Consider the following 10,000-nt stretch of genomic DNA (forward strand, 5'->3'; position numbering starts at 1 on the left):
GCATACACACATACACATGCATGCACACACACGCATGTATGCATACACATTTTGTTCATACATGTTCACACACACACACACACACACACACACACACACACACACACACACACACACACACACACACACACACACACACACACACGCACACACACAAAACATACAACTGTGCGCGTGTCAGGTGCTTGAGTCGCAGAATGGCAACGGGCGCTACGGTGTGGAGTGCGACTGGTGGTCCGTCGGCGTTTTCCTCTTCGAACTGCTCTTCATGTACGCGACGCGAAGTGATTGAACAGTGTGTTGCTGTGTGTGTGTGCGCGCGCTTGTTATGCAAGCATGCAAGCAAGCAAGCTATGGCGTGTCAAATGTGCTCGCTCGTGTGCCCGTCAATCACTCTTCCATGTTATGTTCACGACATCATTCGCTCGCTACACTTACCACCACCAACATTGTTCGTCACCATTCACCATTCACCATCATCACGACCACCATCACCTTCCCCACCACCACGACGATCAAAGGGACCCTCCGTTTTATGACGACACGCTCGTGGGCACATACGGCAAGATCCTCGGGCACGAGCCAGACAAACTTGAATTCCCGCCCGACGTGCCCGTGTCAGATGAGGTCGGTGGTGGTGGTGGTGGACGTGATGGTGGACGTGGTGGTTGGAACATGTGATTTGAGAGCGGCGTGCTTTGATGATGTGCATGTCATGTACAGCTGACGAAACAGTGGGATTCACAACACACACACACACACACACGTGCACACGCACGCACACACACACACACACACACACACACACACACACACACACACACACACACACACACACACACACACACACACACACACACACACACGCACACACACGCACGCACACACACACACGCACGCACACACGCACACACACACCCATGTCAGGCGAAGGATTTGCGGGCCATCCGATGTGAGCTTGAGCTGCTCAAGAACAGAGGAGAGGATTGGCCGCCAGGACTGGTAGAAGAACACGTGCACATCTCGCAGCAGTTGTTCCGCACCAACGACCTCGGCATGTTTCAGCCTGGTGTTGCAGCCAAACACACAAGGCAAAACAAAAAGCAAAACAAAACACGCAGGCACGTGTCAAGACAGGTGAGCAACATGAAACACTCTGCATGATGGTCAGTGGACATATTTGCGCATGTGTGCATGTCTGTGTACATTTGCGTCTGCACACACGTGCATGGTTTGTCTGTGCACAATTGCGTCTGCACACAAGTGCATGGTTGTTCCTTCCCAGCCTCCCTTCATTATCTGTCCCTTTCAGCGTGTCCACGCACCTGCTGCAGCACGCTGCGAGCACGTCACCGTCGTAGGCAGCAAGGGCGTCGTGCGAGATCCAGGGGAAGCGGGCGACGTTTGTGTATACAAAGTCCATTGTGCATGCAAGCAAGCTGAACATCTTTGAAATGTCACCCAGCAGCAGCGGCACCGCTGCCTTGCAGATGAGAAACAGCGTCCAAGCAAACTCCCGCGTCTGCAGTGTGTGTAGGAATACATGTGAAGAAGTGTGTGTTAGCGTGCATTGTTTTGTGCGTGTGAGCATATTGAGACTGGCACCAAGCAGCAGCAGCAGCAGCAGGAAAGGCACACACACAATCTCGCACGCACACACACGCACACGCACACACACACACATACAATCTCGCACGCACACACGCTCACACACTCTCTTGCACACTTTATCACACTCTCACACTCTCTTGCATACTTTCTCTCACTCCCATGCGCAATCACAAGGCAACACCCCAAATACCCTCTCCCTCTCCCTCCCCCCTAACAGTTCCAGCAGCGCACCAAAGCAATGGCTGCGGAAACGTCGACGTCGTAGTGGTCATCGAGCTGTGGCGATTGCAGCGCCGGCAGGAACACGTGCTCAAAGATGTCGTGGAAGTAGTGTGCACAGATCTTGGTGGCCTCCATGGTTTTCAGCTTTGTCTGCGCATGGAAGATGACGGTGTTCTCCTGCGCCGCGCGTCGCAGCTGTGGGATCTTGTCCAGATTCGCGCGCGCTGCAAACTCTTGCAGCTGGTGGTAGAACTGCTCTGGCCTGCCAGCCAGCCAGTGGTCATGGTGCAAGCAACCGGAGCCATGTGCGTCTTTATGTGTCAGCTGAATGTGTGGCGGGATGTGCAAGTTTGGCAGTGCAAGTGTGCCGATTCAGTGCCAGGCAGTGTCTCCATGGCTCACCTCATACATGCCAGCTGGAAGATGCCTTTGACGTGCACATGCGCACTCTTTGACTTGTCCGTCTGCCATAAGCGGTACACGTGTGTCACTTGTCAGCCCCCATGATGGCAACACGCAATCCAGGATCGGGTGCACCCTCCAAGACACGCCATAGCAGGCATGCAAGAGCAGACACGCCATCGCAGACACACATTTTCTCCCTCTCCCCCCCTCTCTCTGTCTCTGTCTCTCGCTGTCTCTCGCTGTCTCTCGCTGTCTCTCGCTGTCTCTCGCTGTCTCTCTCTGTCTCTCGCTGTCTCTCGCTGTCTCTCTTCCTCTCCCCTCTCCCCTCTTCCCTTCTCTCACAGCCACAGTATGGACGAACAAAACCACTTTGTGTGGACACACACTGCGCACCTGGAAATCTGGGTGAATGGCCAAGTACACGACGCAGGCGAACCACGGGTACAGGCTCTTCAGCTCATCGCGGGAGAAGCAGGTGCGCGACCGCAGCCAGATGTTGTAGGCTCGATCCACTGTGTTGTGGTCCAGGTTGAGCTGGGAACAGCACGCCCTGAACTTGGCGTATTCTTCCTTGTCCATCCTCCTCGGCGGTACACAAGCAAGATCTCACTGCCAGCAAGCAAGTAACCAACCCCACGCTCGCCAAATCCTGCCTGCAACAACAACCGGCAGTCACACTGATTTGATGACTGGTGGAAGGCAAAAGGAGAACCTGGCAGCACACGGCAGCACCACCACAGCCAACCAAGCACACGAGAACGAAGGCAGCCTCACCCACTTGGTTGGCAGTGCAAAGAGCAGCCAGCGGCACAGAGCAAGACGCAGGAGGGTGCAGCGTGTATTGATTGGTGGTGGTGTTTGGCTTTGTGTTTGAATTTGAGTTTGGCGGCGAAATTTTGATTTGCGGCCTGAAATTGGCGGATTGTGTGTTTTGAATAGTTGCCGTATCTTTCGCAAATCATCTTGCAGGCAAAGGAGGCAGCGAAGAAGAAGACGAAAAGAAGAAACGGATACGGAAGGTGCGACGAGCACCTTTGCTTTGTTTGGTTGGAGGACACGAAGGAAGAGCAGAGCCAAGAAGAGCGGCCCAGCGACGGGATTCGCAGCAACACGGACCAGCACAGCCTTAGCTGAACGAAAGGCGGGGGAGGAAGGAAGGAAAGAAGGAAGGAAGGAAGGAGGATAACTACAACCAATCATGGCGGCTCAACGCAACAAGTTGGGCAGCCTGATTGCAGATACCCGATCTGCACTCGCAGCAGATGCACTCATGGTGTGTATGACTGTGTGGTGTGTGTGTGTGTGTGACTGTCGGATATGTGGAGTGCGTGGAGTGTCTGCTTGCTTCTGTGCGTGTGCGTCGATATGCCCGACACATACTCTCTCTCACACACACACACACACACACACACGCACGCACATGCAATTGGTAGGACTCGCTTGTGGCGCTTGGATTGGAGTGCAAGGCTGCGCACCTGCGGCGCCTGAAGAACGTTGAGCGGTTCTCCCAGCGATGTATGCGCAGCCTTTCACCTGATCCTAATGTCTCCTGTGTAATCTGGTTGTCCCCACACACTCACGCGTACACTCACACTCACACTCACACTCACTCACTCACTCACACTCACACGCATCACGCGTACACTCACACTCATACTCACACTGACACACACTGACATGTGTGTATGATGGCGCTTGGTAGATGAGGACGCGATTGGGCAGATCAAGGACCTGCGCCCGAAGCGGTCCGACTTTGAGATGCTGAAGGTGATCGGGCGCGGCGCATATGGCGAGGTGCAGCTCGTGCGACACAAGGAGACCCACGAACTCTTCGCCCTCAAGACCCTCAGCAAATGCGAAATGCTGAAGAAGTGAGTCGCGTGTGCGTTTGTGCGTGTGTAGTGTGCATGCGTGGGTGTATGTGTCTGAGTGCGTGTGTACGTGCGTGTACGTGTGCGTGTACGTGTGTGGGTACTTGCGTGTGTACGTGCGTGTGTACGTGTGCGCGGTTTCGTGCCAGCCCAAACATGGCAGCCTCGCAGCACTTGTGCAGCTGTGCTCATGTGTGCATGTGGCACGTGTTGCCAGGACGGATTCTGCGTTTTACTGGGAGGAGCGGGACATCATGTCGCACTCCAACAGCCCCTGGATTGTGCAGCTCCACTTTGCGTTCCAGGACGACAACCACCTCTACATGGCCATGGACTACATGGCGGGTGCGTGAGGCGCACTTGTGAGCATCGGGCGGTCTGATGGGGGAATAGAAGGGGAGAGGGGTTCATGGGCTGCTGGTCCGTCCGTGTGTGTGTATGTTTGTGTGTGTGTGTGTGTTGTGCTGTGTGTGTGTTGTGTGTGTTGTGTGTGTGTTGTGTGCACGTCAAGCTTGGCTGCGGGTTGCATCGAAACTTGTACATCTGTTGTCCCACCAATGGTTGATGGCCATGTGACACCACCATGCCACGTCTCCGACCGCCAACAGGAGGCGATCTTGTCACGTTGCAAGAGAAGATGGACTTCCCCGAACACTGGGCCAAGTACGTCGCGTGGCGTCACAGAGCGTGTGTGTGCGTGCGTGTGCGTGTGCGTGCGTGTGCGTGGGCGTGTGCGTGCGTGTGCGTGGGCGTGGGCTTACATGTGTGCACTCATGTGTGTGCAATCTCTCGTCTGAAACACGTTCCACGATGCCATGCCGCCTTTCATCACTCCACATCACCCGCATCACCCGCCCCACGCAGGTTCTACACTGCCGAGCTCGTGCTGGCGCTGGAGGACCTGCACGGTATGGGGTATGTACACCGCGATGTCAAACCAGACAACGTGCTCCTCGACGCTCGCGGCCACCTCAAGGTCTGCGCATGTGCACCAGTGTGCATGCGTGTGTGCGTGTGTCCATGTGCGTGCATACGTGTGCGCGTGTTTATTGTCTTCTCGGTGTGTGCATTGGTTCTTTTCGCGGCGCCAGGTGATTGTTGCTGGGCATGTTTTCGTGGTCTCACCTTCCCCTCATTGCCTGCATGCATGAACTTGCGTGCGTTTGTTCTGCGTGCCAGCTGGCGGATTTCGGGACATGTGTGCGCGTGGACGATGATGCGATGGTGAACAACCCTGGCGCCGCTGTCGGCACTCCAGACTACATCTCCCCAGAGGTGCGCCGGGAAACGTGAACGAGGCATTTTGTGATGCGTGAATGGATGTGGCGTGTCAGCTGTTGTTGCCATTCTCTGTTCATTGTGTGTATGCATACACACATACACATGCATGCACACACACGCATGTATGCATACACATTTGTTCATACATGTTCACACACACACACACACACACACACACACACACACACACACACACACACACACACACACACACACACACACACACACACACGCACACACACAAAACATACAACTGTGCGCGTGTCAGGTGTTATTCATGTGTTGTCTACCTGCGCGTGCACTCGGAACACAACGTGCCTGCAAGCAGAAATCGTCGCAAAAACCAGACGTGTTTACGGAGGACCGCTCCTTCTCCGGAAATCAGCTCCCCTTCATCGGCTTCACCTTCCACAGGGAAGGACTTGGCCTCGCTGGTCCAGAGACGCAAAGCGGTGAGCTCGTCTGCTCTTTGCGCCACGCCTGTACATGTGTGGTTTCGCTTGTACATGCGTGTTTGCATGCATTGTATGTATGTGTATGTGTATGCGTGTGTGTGTGTGTGCATAGGCGACGAACCTGCTCTAGCCTCCTGCTTAACCCCCATGTCAGCATCTATGCTTACAACGCACCTCCACTGTTTCATGGACAACAGCCGGTGCATTCATGCTCACGTCAGACCAAGAGGACGTTGGTGTCGCCTCTCTCAAGGTGTGTATGCACGCGCACACGCACACACATACGCACACCCGCCCACCAGCCACCCATTGCTGCCACTGCGTGCTGGCTGTATCCTGCCGCTGTTCAGCCACCCACCCATGCCCTACGCCAACAACCCCCCCCATCCCCAATCCCCAATCCCACATGCCACGTCGACCTGACACCCACCTGGTTCCTCGTTCGTGCGGTTCAGGCGGCGAACGATCGCCTGCAGGAGACGGTGGGGCGGTTGAAGCAAGAGGTGCAGTCGCTCACACAGCAGAACAAAGCCGAGACAGCAGCCAAAGCACAGGCGCTCAAGGAGGTCGCAAACCTGAAGGAAACCATCGCGTGAGTGTATGTGTTTGTGTTTGTGTGTGTGTGAGTGTGAGTGTGAGTGAGGGAGGGAGTGTGTGAGTGAGTGTGTAAGTGGGAGGCTGTGTGTGGGTTGGAGGCTGTGTGTGAGTGAGTGCGCGAGTGAGTTTCAGCAGCTGTGGCTTTCTGTTTGCCCATGTGTGAAGGTGCAATTTGCAATGCATGCGAACTCATTCACGAATTTCATGGCCTCACATCAACTGCATCAAACACGTGCATGCCTGCATGCATGCACGTGTGCGCGTGTGTTCAGGGCAAACGCGACAAAAATGACGAGTGAGGTGGAGAAGAAATACGCCGTTGCCCAGCTCGAAATGGAGGAGCTCAACGCAAAACTCGCAAAGGTGCAAAGAAGGATGTGGCTGTATCATGTTCTTCGTGTGTTCGTGCTTGTATTTATGGTGCTGTGTGCTCTCCCGCGAGCCGCACCCAGCAACCACCGCCAACATACACGCACACCACACGATACATACATACACGCACGCATATTCATCCTCACACACGCACACCACACGACGCACATTCGCCCACTAAACACGTTGTTCTCCCCTCTCCCCGTATCTGCCGTGAAAGGCTGAGGAAGCGCGTGCGCGTGTGCAGACGGCGATGGAGGAGACGAAAGAAACGCTGGCGGAGACGAAGGAAGAGAACAGCACTCTCTCCGCGCGCATTGCTCGCCTCCAAGCCGTACGTGGTGGTGATGATAGTGGTGGTGGGTGAGAGAGAGTGTGTGTGCATGTGTGAGGTGTGTGTGTGTGTGCATGTGTGAGGTGTGCATGTGTGAGGTGTGCATGTGTGGGTGTGCATGTGTGGGTGTGCATGTGTGTGCGTGCATGTGTGTGCGTGCGTAGCCGGGTGTATGTGTCCTTTGTCGTGTATTCGTGGGAACGAACATGCGTGACGCATCTGATTTGGAGTCGCATGCTGTGTTGGTGGTGCTGTTAGGACTTGACTGCAGCAAACGAGCAGAAGAATGCGCTGCTTTCCCAAATTGGAAAGAGTCCACGGAGGAGCGAAAGCATTGCGGTGGATTCCGATTCCGCTGCTTTGGAGCAGAAGCTCAAGGCCGCAAACAGAGCGAGACAGTGCGTCATTGTTTGTTCTTTTGCATGCGTGTGTGTATGTTTGTATGGACGTATTTGTTCTTGTGTGTGTATGTGCGTGCATGCGTGGGGGGGGGCAGCCATGACTGTGTAGGTATTTGCGAGCTTCACTCTTCTTACTCGCTAATCAATGAGCCCACGCCCCGTTTCCACGTGTGCCATGTGGTCGTGCGTACGTGCTCGTGCGCACAGAACACTCAAGTCCCAGATTGAGGAGTTGGAGATGCAGTTGTCGACGGCAGAACGAAACGCGCGACGCGAGAAGAAGAAGTCCGCACAGGTGATTTCGAGCTGCAACACGTTCGCTTTGAGCCAACCCCTAACCCCCCTCATACATACACACACACGCACGCACGCATATACACTTACACACACAAACATACCACAGCACAGTCTCACACTCTCCCTCACACAATCTCAAATCTTCGCACTCTTGTACCTATTTACGCTCACCCACGTTCACACCCCGCCTCCCCCAAACAAACAAACAAACACACACACACACACACACACACACAAACAAACAAACACACACACACACACACACACACACACACACACACACACACACACCTACCTCCGGGCGTGCACATCTGCAGCTGCAGGATGAGGTTGAGGAGCTGCGCGGGGATTTGGCGGCGGCGAAGAGCGAGACGGCGGCGGCGGTGGCGAAACAGCGCGAACTCGAGCACCAACAAGACATCATCGCAGACGCAGCGCAGCAGTACGTGTTGCTGGGCATGCACGCGTGTGCATGTGTGGTTACGTGGACATGATGTGTGCGTGTGTGTGATGTGTATGTGTGTGTGTGCTTGGGTGTGGGTACACTTGCATTCATATGTTGGTGAATCAGCTGAGTGTGAGACAAGTGCGTGCATTTGCCATTGGTCCCACCTCACCCAACGGCATGCGTGTATCCATACACCGCTTTGGCTTGGTCGCGTTCAGGAAAGATTCGCAGCTGCGCGAATTGAGGAAGAAGTGCGCGCAATACGAAGTGGACGTGCAGGAGGTGGGTTGTCATCGTTGCTGTTGTTGTTTAAGTTGTTGTTTAAGTTGTTGTTGTTTAAGTTGTTGTTGTTGTTGTTTAAGTTGTTGTTGTTGTTGTTGTTGTTGTTGTTGTTGTTGCAAACGCTGCTGCTTTGCTTGCGTGCAAGCACGCCTCCTTTTCACCTCTTGTGCTTTGTGTCCTTGTTGAATGAATGACTGTTGATGTCTCACCCACTCATCGCCTCCATCACCCACGCATCATCGGCAGCTTCGGTCGACAATCGACAAGGAGGTTGCGCTCAGAGCAAAGCTTTCATCCGTGGAATCAGCGCCGTACGTGTCGTGACGTGCGTGTGTGCGTGTGCGTGCTGGCATGTTTTGACTGACGTATGTATCTGCTGTACACACCGCCGTCTCGCTCATCGTGAGCTTTACATACTCGCGCATCCACATGTTCATTCTCGTGCACGAATGCATGTTTGTGTTCAGGCCTGTGTCTCCGCCCAGTGACGACAAGACGGCCAAACAGCTGGAGAAAATCAAGTCAGACTTGAAAACGTCGCGCGCTTCAGAGGCAACGCTTCTCACACGTACGCAATCAATCCGTCGCACATGTGTGCATGAATGCCCGCGTGCTCTTGTGTGCATGAATGCTCGCTTCGATGCGTGCTTGCTCACACGTGGCACGTAATCTCATCCACGATACATCCCTCCACCATCCACCAACCCTCCACCATCCACTGTACCTCCACCTATCCACCCGTCTATCCCCCACCAACGCCCCCCACAAACCCATCACCACCACCACACCATCGCCTCCAATTGCTGCAGAGGTGGAGGAGCTTGAGGATGAGGTGGTGCGGCTGCGCGGCGCCAACACCAAACTCGCTGCCAGCGCCCGTCTACTCGAGGACCAGCTCGCTGATATCGACAGCACGGTGCGACACGAACTACAGCTGGTGACGTGGTGGTGGTGGTGGTGGTGATGGTGAGGAAGGGGCGTGTATTTGTGCTTTCTGTATTCTTTTGTGTGTGTGTATGTATGTGTGTGTGTGGTTGTGGGAGGGTGTGTATGTGTGGGTGTGGTTGTGGGAGGGTGTGTATGTGTGGGTGCGTGCGTGCGTGTGCATTCTTTCACGTTCATGTGCGCGTGCGTGTGTGCGTGTGCGTGTGTGTGTTCAGAGCTTGCGTGCGCTGGAGTCGCAGGTGTCTTCGCTTAAGTCGGACAATGAAGCGTTGACAAGTGACGTGGACGATCTGAAGGAGACGCTACAGCAGCGCGAGAAATCGCTCGCAGCAGCAAAGCAACAGCTCCGTACGTGCACCTTGTTTTGGATGGGGGCGGGTTGTTGTTGTTGTTTAAGTTGTTGCTGCACACCTTACACGTGGATTGATCGTTTGAGCGCTGCAATTGCCCTTCGCCTTTCCCTCACCCTTGACACGTCA

The 10,000-nt window shown here is 54.6% G+C and overlaps 2 protein-coding genes across 2 annotated transcripts in view; one reads left to right on the forward strand and one right to left on the reverse strand.

The window, feature by feature from the left end:
- Nucleotides 1–3,035, reverse strand: part of PTSG_08579 (uncharacterized protein) — a 7,868-nt gene extending 4,833 nt beyond the window's left edge. The window contains exons 1-6 of the mRNA XM_004990314.1: nt 3,013–3,035; nt 2,632–2,891; nt 2,236–2,297; nt 1,843–2,095; nt 1,326–1,522; nt 919–1,066 (exon numbers count right to left, since the gene is read on the reverse strand). Of these exons, the coding sequence (XP_004990371.1) occupies nt 919–1,066; nt 1,326–1,522; nt 1,843–2,095; nt 2,236–2,297; nt 2,632–2,817 (846 nt within the window). The 5' untranslated portion in view covers nt 2,818–2,891; nt 3,013–3,035. The remainder of the gene's footprint in view (nt 1–918; nt 1,067–1,325; nt 1,523–1,842; nt 2,096–2,235; nt 2,298–2,631; nt 2,892–3,012) is intronic.
- Nucleotides 3,036–3,133: 98 nt separating this feature from the next.
- Nucleotides 3,134–10,000, forward strand: part of PTSG_12757 (AGC/DMPK/ROCK protein kinase) — a 25,892-nt gene continuing 19,025 nt past the window's right edge. Inside the window, exons 1-20 of the mRNA XM_004990315.1 lie at nt 3,134–3,511; nt 3,672–3,753; nt 3,941–4,109; nt 4,327–4,454; nt 4,718–4,772; nt 4,974–5,085; nt 5,289–5,384; nt 5,719–5,842; nt 6,043–6,098; nt 6,301–6,437; nt 6,715–6,805; nt 7,035–7,148; nt 7,407–7,546; nt 7,757–7,844; nt 8,164–8,288; nt 8,513–8,576; nt 8,823–8,887; nt 9,044–9,144; nt 9,386–9,492; nt 9,737–9,869. Of these exons, the coding sequence (XP_004990372.1) occupies nt 3,437–3,511; nt 3,672–3,753; nt 3,941–4,109; nt 4,327–4,454; nt 4,718–4,772; nt 4,974–5,085; nt 5,289–5,384; nt 5,719–5,842; nt 6,043–6,098; nt 6,301–6,437; nt 6,715–6,805; nt 7,035–7,148; nt 7,407–7,546; nt 7,757–7,844; nt 8,164–8,288; nt 8,513–8,576; nt 8,823–8,887; nt 9,044–9,144; nt 9,386–9,492; nt 9,737–9,869 (2,062 nt within the window). The 5' untranslated portion in view covers nt 3,134–3,436. The remainder of the gene's footprint in view (nt 3,512–3,671; nt 3,754–3,940; nt 4,110–4,326; nt 4,455–4,717; nt 4,773–4,973; nt 5,086–5,288; nt 5,385–5,718; nt 5,843–6,042; nt 6,099–6,300; nt 6,438–6,714; nt 6,806–7,034; nt 7,149–7,406; nt 7,547–7,756; nt 7,845–8,163; nt 8,289–8,512; nt 8,577–8,822; nt 8,888–9,043; nt 9,145–9,385; nt 9,493–9,736; nt 9,870–10,000) is intronic.

This window comes from Salpingoeca rosetta, assembly GCF_000188695.1.
Source record: "Salpingoeca rosetta unplaced genomic scaffold supercont1.24, whole genome shotgun sequence".
Taxonomy (NCBI): Eukaryota; class Choanoflagellata; order Craspedida; family Salpingoecidae; genus Salpingoeca; species Salpingoeca rosetta.